General features: G+C 55.7%; 1 protein-coding gene across 1 annotated transcript; it reads right to left on the reverse strand.

Annotated features, from left to right (window-relative positions):
* Positions 1-5,022: 5,022 nt before the first annotated feature.
* LOC141974478 (ficolin-2-like) lies at positions 5,023-14,912 on the reverse strand. Its single transcript, XM_074934229.1, has 8 exons — positions 14,284-14,912; positions 13,244-13,366; positions 12,417-12,461; positions 11,585-11,620; positions 10,276-10,403; positions 8,948-9,077; positions 8,362-8,496; positions 5,023-5,945 (listed from the first exon to the last, which is right to left on the reverse strand). Exons 1-8 carry the CDS (start codon positions 14,531-14,533, stop codon positions 5,704-5,706), a joined length of 1,089 nt encoding a protein of 362 aa, XP_074790330.1. The 5' UTR covers positions 14,534-14,912; the 3' UTR covers positions 5,023-5,703.
* Positions 14,913-15,697: the final 785 nt, after the last annotated feature.

The raw sequence follows: 15,697 nt of genomic DNA on the forward strand, positions 1-15,697 counted from the left end.
CACCCATGAATTTTGCAAACGCATTTCTGGAAGCACTTACGTCGCATACAAGCTCAAGTGCGGCTAAAGATATTTAGACTCCAACGAGTCTATTATGAACTCGAGATAAATAAAAGGACAAATGTGCAAAGTCTAATGTGCAGGAAACATTGTGCGGTTGAACCTCCATTATCTGAATATCAGACATTTGGGTAACTGAAGTTTTGAGCGACCTGCCAGTGCAATTACCATATATCAGGGGAGACAAACCTGTGATGGAAAACAGGGGTGGTTCAGACACATGGAGCTTCAGTTAATTGAGATTCAGTTTTTCCATAGCGAGAGATGTGGAGGAAAATGAGTCTAGCCAAAGCGTGGCTTTCAGCGTACAGGATGATACAAACAGAGTCTTTTATGACCGGGGAAGTCTTTAAAGGCAGTAGGCAGAGAGGAATTCCCTCTACTCTCATCTTGTGGTGTGACATGCTATCGCCTTGGGCGTTCAGTCCCAGATTTACAAAATATCTTTCACTCTCTTCAGAGAGGGGCTTAGGTGGTTTCAACCCGCCTGATGTTTGGCCAGCTTTAGGGGTGGCTGCCCTGGACTGCAAAGCTGGGTATAGGAATGCGTGTGTGTGTGAGAGCGATGGAGAAAGCAGCGCAGAGGCGAGGCTCCAGGAAAAACACAGCTTTCGGCTCCAAAAAGCTGCACGCATACATCAAACGCTGTTTTGACTAGCTTCGCTTCCTTTCGCCCCCGCCTCATGCAGAATGTCCGTCCCCACTCGCTTCCCCCTTTACTCAGTACTTCCAAAAAGCAGCAAGCGCAGGGCGGTTTGGCTTTAGATGGGCCGACGGCGGTGACGGGAGAAAGGACATTTTCTTTCTCTGGAAGTCAGAGATTTAGCGGGTCCGCTGGGAATGGAGTCCCAGGCTGGGAGTCTGTAATGGGCCAGAAGTCACTTGGCCCAGGGAGGCTGCTTTCCTGGAGCCATTGTTGGTTTTTAATTTGGGGATTAATCATCCATTCACCTCCTCCCACGCTGGGATAAAGGGCAGAGGGGCGGGGAAGGAAGGGAAGCCTCTGTGTGGTGCTTTCAAACTGCACCGAATTGCCTAGTTCTAAAGAGACTAGGAGCCATGTGCAGCATGGAACTAGAGCTCAGAGCTGTTCGAGAGCCGGACGCTTGGCTGGGCGGGGCGTCGGGATGGCATCACTGTGACGAAGCAGGACTGTTCTTAATGTTTCCTCTGAATAGTGTGGGAGTGCCTCAGTTTCCCCTATGCAGTTCTTAAATATCTCAGTGGTGGGATAAGGGTGTATGATCGTTACAGATCCCTAGAGGGCAGGTGTGTGCAGGGGTCTGGACACAGAGAATGGCCGACACCTTGTTTCCTGGCAACTGATGACCTGGCCCTTCCCCCCCTGCAAGGTGAGAGCTAAAGGGTTGGAGAACAAAGGAATCAGGTGACCTCCTGGCCCGGGAAAGGGGAAAGCCCAGAGGAGGAGGGGCTGGAGGGGGAGTCAGTTTGGGGCTGGCTGGGACATGGAGTGAAGTGCAGACGTGATTGTCTGGCTCACTGCCCCCCAAAATGGACCCAGCTGAGGGGTCCTGTTCTCTGCACCTACAAGCTCTGTTTTAGACCATGTTCCTGTCATCTAATAAACCTTCTGTTTTACTGGCTGGCTGAGAGTCATGTCTGACTGCAGAGTTGGGGTGCAGGACCCTCTGGCTTCCCCAGGAGCCCGCCTGGGCGGACTTGCTGTGGGACGCACACGGAGGGGCAGAGGATGCCGAATGCTCCGAGGTCAGACCCAGGAAGGTGGAAGCTGTGTGAGCTGTGTGTCCTGCAGGCAGTCTGCTCACAGAAAGAAAAGGAGGACTTGTGGCACCTTAGAGACTAACCAATTTATTTGAGCATAAGCTTTCGTGAGCTACAGCTCACTTCATCAGATGCATAAAGTGGAAAATGCAGTGAGGATGTTTTATACACACAGACCATGAAAAAATGGGTGTTTATCACTTCAAAAAGATACAATTAACTTAGGCTTGAATAGAGACTGGGAGTGGCTAAGTCATTATGCAAGGTAACCTATTTCCCCTTGTTTTTTAGTCTCTAAGGTGCCACAAGTACTCCTTTTCTTTTTGTGAATACAAACTAACACGGCTGCTACTCTGAAACCTGCTCACAGAAAGGAGACTTCCCCAGAATCCTGACTGGCTTCATGGGGAGCAGTTCCAGAGCATCGCCCAGGGACTCCGTGATAATCACTGAGAGGACGTTTTATAAAGGACCCAACAAATACATTGAAGACAATGGAGGATGCTCCTACCCCAGCCTAGGACCTGACAGATCCATTTGTGACTAAGAGGACTAGTCAGTAGATTCGTTCTCCCCATCTGGACAAAGGAATAACATAATATTTACTGACCTCCTGTGGGCGTGGGGACACTGACTTCATTGTGCAGCTCTTGCAGATCCCCGAGGGAAAGGTGCTGAGCGACATATAAATGTTTGTAATAACACATGGTAATGAGTGTGACCCAGAGGTGCTAAATGAGCTTGATCCAAAGTGGGCGTCTCTGCATTGACTTTAGCGGGCTCTGGATTGGGGCCAGCGTTAGCCTCATGATGCACTTTTGCCCTAGCTGGCTAAATCCAGCCAAATCGCCCTGCAGCCGTTCCCATGGGGAAGCAGCTCCCCTCCCGAGCCAAGTCAGCTGTTCCTGCTTCCCAGGCCAGGGGGAACATCCGGAACTGTTCTGCTCATGACGCCATGGGCTGTGGCTTGAAAGCCGGGCCCCCTTCCGGCCCTCCCTGGGCTTTAGGGAGTTCTGGCTGCAAACCTAAGAAACCAAACCAAACCGATCGCTCTGAACTGGCCCCAAAGGGCCCTTGGAGGTTAGTGCGTTGGAGCCGCTGACGTATAAAACCAGCACCATTGACTTCAGTGAAATTGTTCCTGTGAGTCACTGCTCAGCAAGACCAGTAAAGGGTCCAGTCTGGCTTGTAGTGATCTGGGGGCTCCTTCTGGGAATAGTGTCACACATGGGCCTCACCCCGGGGGTCAAAGCATTCAGGCCCCCTGAGCCAAGAGGCTGGTTCTAAAAAAGACGCAGATACTTGCCCCCAGGGAGTCAGGGACCTGCCCCAGGTTTGTGGCCATGTCATCTGCGTTTGTACCTGTGTCGGCCACCGGCCGGGACCGAACCCTGGAGCTAATGCACAAGCTACTACTGCTTGAGCTCCAGTGCCGCAGCACTAGATAGGAAGGGTGGCCTAGTGGTTAGGGCCTGGGCTTAATTCCCTCCTCTGCCACAGGCGCCCTGCCTGGCCTTGGGCAAGTCACCGGGGGCCAGATTTTTCCAGGATTTAAGTGCTTCCCAATGCAGAGAGGCCAGCAGGATCTGGGCCTTAGGGTACATCTATACAAGAGGCACTGCAGCCTAGACGCTTATTACAGCAACGGAAGGGGTTTTCCCATCAGTGTCGTTAGTCCACCTCTCCGAGAGGCGGGAGCTAGGTCAATGGAAGAATTCGACATTTTTCACAGCCCTGAGTGATGTTGCTAGATTGATCTGAGTTCTAGGTGTAGACCAGGCCTTAGTCACAGGATTGAATCCCGCCCAGGTCAGCTGTGATCATAAACAGCCATCATTTTGGTGAGATGTGAAAATAGTGTGATGGGTCTCAGGCCAAGGGGCCGGGGCCTTCTCAGAGTAATGCGCCGTTCACAGAAACAAACAGCAAGGGAGAAAACTCAGACACATGAATTAAACAAAGTCCAGGACATGCTGTCTGGAAGTGGGAGAAGATAAACAGATCTTCTCTATGTACACATTATAATTTGGAGAGGCACTGAGCTACCAAAGCAATGAGAATTTGGGAGCCATATAGCCGTATAATGCGTTAGATCGATTGATAGATAGATTGATAATCATAAGCTTGCTCTAGGCTGGCTCTTTGCAGACTGACTATTGAAGAAGACCCAGACCACATGCTTCCCTACAGAGCCCCTTAACCTGCAAGCAGGACCAGGAAACTGCCTGAAATTTCAAGTGGTAGCTCAAGACATGGTTGTACCACAGGTTTCTATATACCACACGTCATTCTTGCTGACAACTTCTGCAGAGAAGCCAAGAACTGAACGATCCACAAATCCATGTCCCCCCATGAACGGTCTGCTCAGATCTGGGTGAGCAACGTCTTGCCTGGGCGTTGTGTGCAGGAGTGGGAAGGGAAGTGCTTACATTGTCACTGCCTCATGCCGTAAGCCCCCGGGGTGAGCAATCCAGCACCTTCCTCCAACTCTAACCTCACCCGTGGATAACACAGGCTGGAAAGGGCATTGCTCTGATTAATAACAAGGAGCTGAGGCAGTGACAGAGAAGAACAAAGAAAACACAGCACAACCGCTCAGACACACACACGAGGAAAAACACACAATGTGCAAATATACTATAGGCTTCAGAGAGGATTTTCCCTGTCCCCATTGAGCTTTGGCCTGCTAAACCCAGGGTTGTGAGTTCAATCCTTGAGGGGGCCATTTAGGGATCCAGGGCAAAAATTGGGGATTGGTCCTGCTGTGAGCAGGAGGTTGGACTAGATGACCTGCTGAGGTCCCTTCCAACCCTGATATTCGATGATTCTATGAAATAGCAGGTACTGGACCCGACAAGTGGCATCGTACCAGACTAGCTGGACTAGGCTAATTTGCTTAAAAACTCCGGACAAGCTATGGCCTCTGACCTGGGATGACAACTCCTATGGGCCTCCGTTCTCGTACAGCCTGAGCCAAAGGCTACTGCAGCCAGTGGGAAGGTTCCCAGTCGCTTCACTGGGCTCTGGACCCAGCGGTAGGTGCACAGACTTCCCTTGCTGCAGTTGTTTCAGGCTAGCGGACAAGGTCACATGAAACTGACAAGCCAATGGGCTTGAACAAACAAAACAGGTCGAGGAGACCTTCAGCCCTCCCGAGTGCTGTTATCCTGGGATCAAAGCCACCGCCACAGCTGGGCAAACTCAGCCGGAGCTGCAGAAAAGCAGCTGCAGAATGCACAGGGAATGTTCAGAGGAGAGCGATTTCAAACCAGCAGCCGGGAGTGATGCTTTTATTGGGAGCACAGACGACAGCAGCCGCAAGTGCAGCAGTATCAGATGACATACATGCCAGAGCAACCCTCGACATGTGTGTAATTGGGTCTGACACGCATACCCATGCACAATGACACGTATGTACACACCCAAAATCTAGCTCATTCTGGAGGCCTGATTTGGGCAACTCTATTTGAAAGCTGTTTCTGCAGAGGCTCGCATGCTACCACGTTGTGTGGGGACATGCACTGAGCTCAGCTGTTTATTTGCCTCTGAGCACGTGATGGCGCTAAGCAGCCTTCAGACAATCTGGACACAACATGACTCAATGCAATGTCAGATGGCGAGGCCAGGAGAGCAAGGATGTGCCCCATTGCCCTGGGAGTGAGGGGAGTGATTGCATCAGGAAGGCTGTCCTCATGGGACCTTAGGGGTGCACTGGGGGCTTGGATGATCCCAGGAAGGAGTCTTTTATCCCTCTGGAGACAGGGTGTGTGTAATCACTGGAGGCTCCTGGAGCTGCTGCAGGGGGAGAGGAAGGTGGTTTGCTGCAAAGGGATCTAGGAGGCGACTCAGTCCTGCTGTCTCGGGCATGCCCCAGATGCACAGGTTGGACGGGGCCCCCGTCTAGCGGAGCTTCATTTCCGTGCGTTTGTAGGGGTTGCCAACGCCCTGGCCAGAGACCCAGTCAATGCCGTATCTCTGCTTCTTCTGCTCCCCCACCGCGTAGCCCCCGTTCAGGTTGGCACGGTAGCAGCTGACGTACCACCAGGCACCATGCACAGTGAATGCGCAGTTCTGCGTCCCGCTGTCATTGTCACGGTCGTAGGTGGAGAAAGGCTTCCTGTTGTGGACGCCCAAGGAGTCACCTGCGGGACACACGAGCCCTCAGTGCCACAACAGGACACAACCGCACCAGGGCATGACCTTGAGCAGCAGAGAAATGGGAGCATTTCCCTCGCCAGCAACGTATCCCTGGAGGCAGCCTGGGCTCGTGGTCTGGTTTGAGCACAGGACTGGGATCCAAGCTTGTAAGATTTAATTCTATGGCTGTGTCATGCCAGAGAGCAGACGAGACGTGCTTATCACGGTGCCTTTTGGCTTTAACATCTATGAATCTGGGAGCCCTGGGTTTGCCCAAGGCACTAGAGAGCCACATTTTCCCCCAAGGCGCTAGACTAAGTTTTCAAGGCCTCAGCACCCACAATCGGGATCGGATTTTCCACCGAGCTCAGCGTCCACCGTGCTGCCGATGTGCTGAACTCGGTGGCAAATTGGGCCTTTCATGTCTTTGCCTCAGTTTCCTCAGCTGTGAAATGGGGATGATAATCCACGCTGATGCAGTAATGCTAAGCATGTCAACAGCACATTACGTAATGAATCCTCATACACTCCAGGTGGTAGGTAAGGACGTTATCCCCATTACATGGTGGGGCACAGCAAAGACCCTGATATTCTATGATTCTATGAAAGGCTGTGACCTACCCAAGGTCACGCAGTGAGTGTCAGAACCAGGATTAGAACCTCAGGGTTCCCTGAGTCTGGTCCTGCTGTCAGTCCCCGGGGCAGGGGGAGGGGGGTATTAATTAGCTAATGTCTGTAAAGTGCTTCAAAGATGAGCAAGTTCTAAGTGTTACTGTTAGCAACGCTGAGCTGGCATTCGGGTCAGGTTTTCCCTGCCAGCAGCGCTCTCGGGGGAAGCGTGCAGAGCCGGACAGGGTGCATCTGCATAATTCAGGCCAAGGAAATGGATTTCCGAGGCCCCTAGGGATTAACCACCTTAGTGCCCGGGGAACCCTGAGCCAGCAGAAGCCCCGGCGGAGGAGACAGACCCATTGCAAAGTGGGCCGGCGTGGGCTTTCCTCCCACACTGCTTTGCTGCCCCCCTACTTGGCTGGTTTATGATGATTGCTAACACCTAATGCTCCACGGATCGGTTTGTAACGGGATGCAATCTTCAGTGCCGTCACGGGCACGTGCTGCATCCCCTCCCACCCTCCAGCGAACATGAGTGCCACCCACAGGAGCGTTGCACTTCCCTTGGCAGCGAATGGGGTTAATGCCTGGAGAAGGAGGGCGGGGGTTTGACGCTGGGCGCAGGCGGCTGCGGTGGGGCGCTGCCTGGGGTTTTGGATGCCAAGCGTCCTGAGCGCGTGCGATCTTCTCTGCCAAGAATCAGAGGCTGCAGTAGGTGGGGGAGGCCACGGCCTGAACTGTGCATCCCTCCCTGCGTCCATGCGCACCCCTGAGCCCCGCCTGGCCTTTGGCCGAGATCCCAGCAAGGAGACAGACAAGGAAGGATCTCTCTTTGCCAGATGCGGGAGCTCCCCACAATCCGTGTGTGCTCTGGGGGGGCAGCCGGGATAGGCGTTTGTATTTGTGTGTGTGATCGTTTGAGACCTAGATCTGTCTTTTGCCTCTCCGGCCGTCTCTTCCAATCCTGTTTTGCCTCCTTAAATCCCAATGTGACAGTTTGAGCCACATGTGCTGTTCTCCCGCCTACTTTAAATTGCTGGATAGCGTTGCTGCGTTCCTCCTCCCCAGAAACAGCTGCATTTCAGTGCTGGGTGCCTGGCTCCCCAGAGACCCTCCATCCTTTACCCCCCTCACAATAGGGTTTTTGGGGCATAATCCGTGGACATACACAAAGTGCTCTGAAACCCGCCAGGGGAAAGCAGAAGAGGCGCGCCGAGGGTTAAGTATTAATGATGACCAGTCATTATCAGGTGATTACAAATGGCTGAGCGACCCTGGAGAAACACAGCCCCTTTCATGCCTCGCTGCATCCCTCGCTCTGGGAGGTTGGAAGCACATTTCTTTGTAGGAGCAGCGAAGGGAAGTGGAACATGTGCTGTCTCTCCCACTCACACACACAATGGGACAGATTCTCTCTCCTGCCTTGGCCTCTTTGTGCTGCTCCCGCAGCGTGCCGGGGCCCAGATTGTGCTGCAAGAGGCGGGGGTGTAGTCCCCTGGAGGAGGCACTGTGTAGGTCTCCGATAAGCAGCCCATAGGCCCCCATGAAGCCCCTGGCACAGGGACAGAAGGGGGTGTCTCCACAGTATATGGTGCTGTGGAGACTCTGAGCTGCTCTGGACTGCGGGGCAGCCCTCGGGAGTTTGCTGGTAGAGCATCCCTGGGGTTGCTCTGATTTACACTGGGGTCTGTTTGAGCCCCAGAGCATCCCAGAATCCTGAGGCTATAAAAGTGGCCTTTGCCCACCTCCCCTCGGGCTGCCCCTTTAGGTGGTGCAGAGCAGAACGCCAGCCAGACACACCCTCCTCACCTGCAGAGCCGCCGAGGAACGTCCCCAGAACAAGCTCGTACTTGTCCTCTTCCCCCTTGAGTTTGAAGGACCGGTAGCTGGCAAAGGAGCTGCTGTCATTAAAATTCACCAGGTCCACGCGGAGCTGGAACTCGCCTGAGGGAAAGGGACAGAGCCCAGCATTAGCCAGGGGCCCGTTTTGGCTCCCGCTCACCTCCAGGAGGAGGATCTATCTAGGCCGGGGCTTCTAGCCACAAAGCAGGGAGGCTTGCCCAGCCCAACACCAGCACAGCCAGGGGTGTCTCCGTCCCTGTGAGTGATGCCATGTTTTTGCATGGCACTAGGGCAGGACAACCAACAGTGGGAACTGGATGAGAGGGAGGGGAGGGGATCCCCTGGGGAAAAGGAGGGGATCAGGGGAAAGGGATATTCCCACCCAACCTGGCATTTCCAGCCCCTCAGCAACACCCTCCAGAATCCAAGGGCTGGGTCTAAAAGGCCTCTCATGGGTAATGGCTGCTCGCTTTTGCCCCCTGGAGAGGCCCTGCGGAATAACAGCCCCAGGGCAGGCCAGAGCTCCCCCAGGACAGCTGCTGGGCTTCCTTACCGTCCTGGGTGAGTTGGTGGAGGTTCTCATTGCCCAACCAGAACTCGGAGAGCTGGTTCCCGAAGCCCTTCTTGTAGGAGCTCCAGGTGCGGTAGAAATCCACCGAGCCATCCATGCGTTTCTGGAACACCTGGAGGAGCGGAGAGAGAATGGGGGCTGGGAGCTGACCCGGCAGCCACACTTCAGACAATAGCTGCAGCCCGGACTGAGCTGGGCCATGGAGGATCCAGAAGAGCAGCTATGGGGAGACTAGCTGGACGTTAAGATCAGTTGGGCTGTCCAGTCTCAGGCTTCAGGGCATGAGTTTGTCCCTGGCTGGGGTCAGGAAGGAATTCCCCACTAGGGTAAAATGTTGCACAGTTGGATACAACATGGGGTTTTGATGCCTTTCCTTCCCCCTCCACCCCCAAAGCTCCCAGCGGTAACTATGGCTGGAGACAGGATAGAATGATCTGTCTGGAGGTGGCTCCGCGAAGCAAAACCAGCTCCAATTCCCACTCCCCACGTGCTGGGGAAGTACCAAGCTAGAGCGGCTCCGGACTTTGCTGCTTGGACCCAGCCCTAGCACATTCAGCGCTGGCAGTTAACCTCGGCCGAGCCTGTGAGTGACACCCCTTTGTGACAGCCCCATGGCCTCCTTCCCCACCACTCCCCCCACAAGTGCACAGCCAGCCAGGACATTCTGACACAGCATTCAGAGGCAGAACCATGGTCCGCATCCCTCCCATCGCCGTCCTGTCAGGGTGTCAGCCTTGCACACTGCTAGCCACTGGGGACTGACACCACGCCTGGGTGAGCGACAGGAAATCTTACAAACCAGAGAAAGACACATGTGTAGGCCATGCCTGCAGTCAGGGAAAGGTGAGACAGATGCATCTGCCTTCCCCCGATCTCTGCTCCACTAACTCATGGACTGATAACCCCAGCTAACTCCACAGCCTGGCTTAACTTCCTCTGCCTCAACCCCTCCTGCTGGTTCAGGGAGACACAGCGATCTTCTTTGCTTCCTGCCCTGCACTGTAGCTTTACTGTGCACTGTCAAACAGCTGCCCCATCCCTCCCCAGAGGTGGCTGCATTCCAGCGATGGGTGACATGATTCCTCATGGAGACGGGTTGTGAAGCACTTGGCAGCCCTTCAGGGTGAAAAGCGCTACTGTCCCACTATATACGGGTAAGGAATGATTCTCTCTTTACCCCTCCCCAGCCACATCACGGCCATATTCTGTTACCCGTGCGTAAATCTCTCACACTGCACTGGGCGTAGGCAGCTCTGGATGTGACTTGATCCCCCGTTTCCATCGCTCTGGTGCTAGGATACTGCGCTCACCAGCCAGCCTCCACCGTCAGTGTCCATGTCGCAGAAGACCCTCAGCGGCCGGCAGTCCGGCAGGTAGATGGTGTGCCAGCCGCTCAGGAACTCCCCTTTGCCCAGAAGCTCCTTGCAGTTCTTTGGCCCTGGAATCAAGGCAGAATCTGGTCCCTGGGGAAACGTGTCTGAGGTCTCGTCTCCTCCCAGAGGAGGAGGGGATGGGACTGAGTGGCTGCCGAAGAAACTCTGAGATCACCTCGCAGTGACAGGGGGTTACCGTGCTACCAAGTTAGCGGCCACAGCAGGCTCCAGGAACCTGGTTTAGGCTAAATGTCATTTCAGGAGGATTTCATCTCCATGTAGTGCTTAGAGCAGGGACAGCTGGGAGTCTGCACTGCTGGGTTCTAGCCCCAGCTCTGGGAAGGGAATGGGGTCTAGTGCTTAAAAGAGGAGAAATGCCTGTCAGGATACCTGGATCCTAGCTCCAGCTCAGGGAGGAAGTGTGGTCTAATGGTTAGAGCAGGGGGAAATGGGAGTCTGTACTCATGGGGTCATCACTGACTCACTGTGTGCCACAGGGCAGGTCACACCCCCTCTCTGTGACTCAGTTTCCCCATGTGGGGCTGATAATACTTTCCTGCCTAAGTGCTTTGAGATCCTTGGAGGAAAGGCATTATTGGCATGAAGGGTGCTATCATTCCTGCATTACTGAACGGTGCGCTTTCCCAGCCGAAGGAGAGTTAAACCTTCTAAAGCAAGCAGACAAACAAACAAACACAGCCTGCTTATTCCTTTGACGTAAAGGCTCCTGCAATCGCAACAGACCAGGACTAAACTGCTCCAGTGAGTAGGTAGGGGCTGGTGCCTGAAAGGGGAATATTCACTGCTCCGGAGTGATGGTCTTTTGGTTAAGGCACTGGAGGAAGACTCAGTGGACCTGGGTTTCTAACTCTGCCATCGACTCCCTGTGTAACTTGAGCCAGTCACTGTATCTCTTTAACTAGCTCCGGGGGGGTCAGTCTGATGAGCGTGGGGTACCCCGCGCAGCTCTGTGCTGCATCGTACCGACCTCTTCGTCTGTCCACCCCTCTTGGGCCCTTAAGATCTCCACCTGTAAAATGGGGCCAGGGCTGCTCCCTTGGTCTGTCTTGGCTATTCAGACTGTAAGCAGGCTGGGGCAGGGACCGTCTCTCGCTCTGTGTCAGCCCATCCCCTAGCATGACGGGGCCCTGATCCTGTTCGGTGCCTCGAAGCAATGGTACCATAATGCAAACCATAATGCAAACAAGGGTAAGTCATTTTTTAAGCGCCGAGGAGGCAACCTCACCGTTCTGGCAGAGGAAGGAAGGGTCTGGGTGGTCTCCTGCCATTCCGAGAAACAAAAAAAAAAACGCAGTTAGAAAGCAAAGCTGAACAGTCGCCAGCCGGCGCCCTGGAGAACTTGGCCGGATGAAGAGTGCAAGGTTCCTGGTTAGCTGCTTTTCCTGCTGTTTCACAACTGCGTCTCTTGTTTGAAAGGGATTTGTATTACTGCCCTCCCGCCTTGCAATGTGCAATGTACGGAGGAACCGCGGCCGTGTGCTTGCCGAATCTGTGTGCAACATTTGTGGCCACCTGCTCTCTGGGGACCTGAGCCAAAGCCCACTGAGATCGGTGGAAAGGCTCCCTCCCACAGAGAGGCTGATCGGCCCCCTGCGCCGTGAGAAGAGGTGGAAACGCTCCAGAGGCAGCCCGTTTCACGCCAGCACGGGGGTGGGGGCGTGGGGGGGGGCGATCCTGGGCGCCGTCTCATCTCCCTGATGCTGGATGCCCATCCCAAAGCTTCATGCTGCCCCGGGTTTGCTTGGTCCCAGTGCCCATTGCAATCAATGGTAAGGGCCGCAGTGACTTGGGGTGGGAGTGGGATCAGGCCCCGGAGCCCTATTAGCAGCCCCGAAGGCCCCTCTTGAAAGCCACAGGAGAATTTTGGCAGGACAGACTAAACCTACTGGAGCCAGAGCAGATAGGAGTGGACCCCAGCACAGGCCCAACGCCTCTTGAAACAGGGGGCACAAAGCCTGGCTCCCCATCTGAATTGCTTGCCTCGACTAACAACCTCCCATGGGGTGTAACCTACACCCTCAGCCCTCCTCCACCAAAGAGCCTTGCTGCATAGTTACCTCGTTCCCCCTTCGGTCCTGCTTTCCCGGGCGGCCCCCCGGCCCCTGAAATCCAGAGCAGACAGAGAGACGCAGTGAACGCAGGCAAGTGCTTGAGCGCAGCTAAGGCGCAGAACATTGTCCCCCCACGGGCTCTTTTAAAAGGGGACAAACGGACGGACCCAGAGGAAAAAGAAGGGAAGCTCTCAAAGTCCATCACTACTTGTTCCCATAGCAGCCACAAGAAGTGTCTCATGTGGGCTGCCCAGCCGATCCCGGTGGAAGAGGCCCTGCCATCAGGCCTGGAGGAGGTGTGGGGTGGGGGTCCTTCCCAACCCGCCAGGGGCTGGTCAGTTGAGCCAGAGGGCCAGATTCAGGGGCGGTGTGGCTATTCCAGATGGAAGGGTGGCTGGCAGATGACGTCGTGCCTTGTTCTTCCACCAGTGGAGGGCATGCGGTTCATCAGGGACTAATCGACGTGCTGGGGGGGTTGATCCATCAACCACACACAGTCTGCTAAGGACCATGCACCAGCCGGAGTGACCACGGGCGACGGGGTCGCACCGGGCACCACACAGCGAAGGGCCCAGTTCAATACGGGGTTTGCACCCTTAGCCAGAGATTCCCTGGTTCAAGAGACACCTCTGAGCCAGTGGGCTCCATCCTTTTCCGGTGTAAACGGGGCTCAGTAGCTGACGGAGTCTGATCCCCTCCTTGTGACCGCTGCGTTCTCCACCTTCCCCACAGACCCAATGGGAGCAGGCCCAAGACCACCCCACAGGCCCAGAGGGGCACTGCTCCAGCTTGGGGGCAGCACCTGTTGTGAGAGCCCCTCCCTCATCTCCTACCTCTCAGGCCAGGTTGACCGGGTGCCCCCTTTTCTCCAGGGCTTCCTGCTGCGCCTGGCGTCCCGGGGCATCCCTGTAATATGGTGAGTTTCTCAGCGCCGGAGAGACCCACCACCTTCACCTCTGTGGAAACACAAAGAGACACGGGAGGAGGCATGATCCCAGCACCTGCTCCGGCTCGGCCCCGGTGAGTCAGCTGGTGAGATGGTTCCCAGCATCGCTCTGTGCTCGGCCTTACCCTGGCCCCTCTGATATTTACCGCGGGCCCCTTGGTCTCTGTCTCTGGAGGGCTCTGTGGAACGAAGGCCTGGTCTCACAGATCATCACAGCCCAGTGAGGGAGAGGGAAAGGGACCCCAAAGGCATCTACCACCACCATGTTGGTGTTGCCTCCCTGCTCTCAGCGATCACCGGCCCCACGATAGCCAGTGTCTTCCTACTCCACTGGCCCTGCGCCATGGCCCCCTCCACGCGTGGGCTCGGCATCCCCTGGCGCAGGGCTGGTCTAGGGTATGAGGACTGGTCCTGCACTGGGCGCTCGGAAATAAATGCTTCCCTGGGGCCCCAAGTGGGTGGGCGGGCAGTTGGGGAGCTTTCACCCCATTCTTTTATCCACCTCCCCACACCCTGTTTTCTATCCACGCCCCCCCACCCTGGGCTGCCCATCCCACCCCAGCCACGTGGCCTTCACCTTTTTACAACCAGCTTTAGCCTGGGAGGTCGGGATTCCTGGCCCATGTGACATTGGGGTGCATCATCCAGACACGCTCTCCCCACGACAGGCATTCCCCTGAGGTCCAGCCTACTTTCCCCCCGGCTCAGCTCCAGCCTATCACCCACTTGGAGCACCAACACCGATCCCTGCAGCCAGCCCAAGGGGCTCAGCCCCCAGGACCCCAACCTCAACGCCCCGACTCAGACACTGCAGTGCTGGAGCCAGCTAAATAGCTATAGAACCCCCCTGCCATCACTAGGCAATGTGGGTGCCTCAGAGCTCAACCTAGCCCCCCATTTACAGCCCCAAAACAGAGATGCTCCTACCTGGGCAGGTGCCGGGGTCCCCAGTGATCAGCGTCCAGGTGCAGAGCCAAAGCAGGGCTGGCATAAAGCTCCAAGGGCTGACTGGCCACATCTTCACTCTGTTCTCTCGTGAGCTCCTCCCACCCCAACGCCCTCTCGGCTTATGTACATTCCAGGAACAATGCCCTGGTGGGGAGCTTTTCCTGGGAAGTAAACCGGGCTTCCCACCATTGTCCCAAGGCACAAAAGCTTGCCACCCCCAAACTACCATCCCCCAGAAGCCATCTGGAGAGGTGGCGTCAGGCCTCTTCCTCCAGCACAGCACAGCATGTCCTACCCAGCTCTGGCCACGCAGCCCTGGCCTTCAGCCACGGGGCTTCAGACGCCAGCTCATGGTGTGACGAAGCGGGACTGTTCTTAATGTTTCCTCTGAATATTGTGGGGTTGCCTCAGTTTCCCCTATGCAGTTCTTAAGTATCTCGGTGGTGGGATAAGGGTGTGTGATCATTGCAGAGCCCTAGAGGGTTGGTGTGTGCAGGGGTCTGGACACAGAGAATGGCCGACACCCTGTTTCCTGGAAACTGATGGCCTGGCCCTTCCCCCCTGCAAGGTGAGAGCTAAAGGGTTGGAGAACAAAGGAATCAGGTGACCTCCTGGCCCAGGAAAGGGACAAAGCCCAGAGGAGCGGGGGGGCTGGAGGGGGAGTCAGTTTGGGGCTGGCTGGGAACATGGAGTGAAGTGCAGACTGCCCCCAAAAATGGACCCAGCTGAGGGGTCCTGTTCTCTGCACCTACAAGCTCTGTTTTAGACCATGTTCCTGTCGTCTAATAAACCTTCTGTTTTACTGGCTGGCTGAGAGTCATGTCTGACTGCGGAGTTGGGGTGCAGGACCCTCTGGCTTCCCCAGGAGCCCGCCTGGGCGGACTCGCTGTGGGAAGCGCACGGAAGGGCAGAGGATGCCGAATGCTCCAAGGTCAGACCCAGGAAGATGGAAGCTGTGTGAGCTGTGTGTCCTGAAGACAGGCTGCTCACAGAGAGGAGACTTCCCCAGAGTCCTGACTGGCTTCATGGGGAGCAGTTCTAGAGCATCGCCCGGGGACTCCGTGACACATGGCCACACAGCAGCTGGCTCTGATCCCTGGCTCTGGCCGCGTGGCGCCAACCCCCAATCCTGGTGGCAGCTGCTGGCCCCAAGCGCTGACCGCCGTCCGTGCGCTCCAACCCCCAGCCCTGGCCGCTGACCCCCGGGGTGCAGATCCCCTGCACTGGCCTTGGGCTCCAGCAGGTGCTGGCTCTGGATGCCAATCCCTGGCAGCAGCAGGCACAGACTCCAAGTGCCAGCCCCCAATCCCAGTGGTGGCCGAGCTCTGGCCGCGCGCTCCGACCCCAAGCCCTGGCCCCTAAGCCTGGGCACTGCTCCTGGATGTCAACCTGG

This window comes from Natator depressus, chromosome 19, assembly GCF_965152275.1.
Source record: "Natator depressus isolate rNatDep1 chromosome 19, rNatDep2.hap1, whole genome shotgun sequence".
In the NCBI taxonomy this organism is placed as follows: domain Eukaryota; kingdom Metazoa; phylum Chordata; order Testudines; family Cheloniidae; genus Natator; species Natator depressus.

Coding starts and splice junctions, on each gene's coding strand:
- LOC141974478 (XM_074934229.1), bottom strand. CDS start 14,533: ATGGTAGTTTGGGGGTGGCAAGCTTTTGTGCCTTGGGACAATGGTGGG. Junction 10,404..11,584: donor TTCCTTCCTCTGCCAGAACG/GTGAGGTTGCCT, acceptor CCTTGATTCCAG/GGCCAAAGAACTGCAAGGAG. Junction 5,946..8,361: donor GTTCCTCGGCGGCTCTGCAG/GTGAGGAGGGTG, acceptor TGTGTCCCGCAG/GTGACTCCTTGGGCGTCCAC.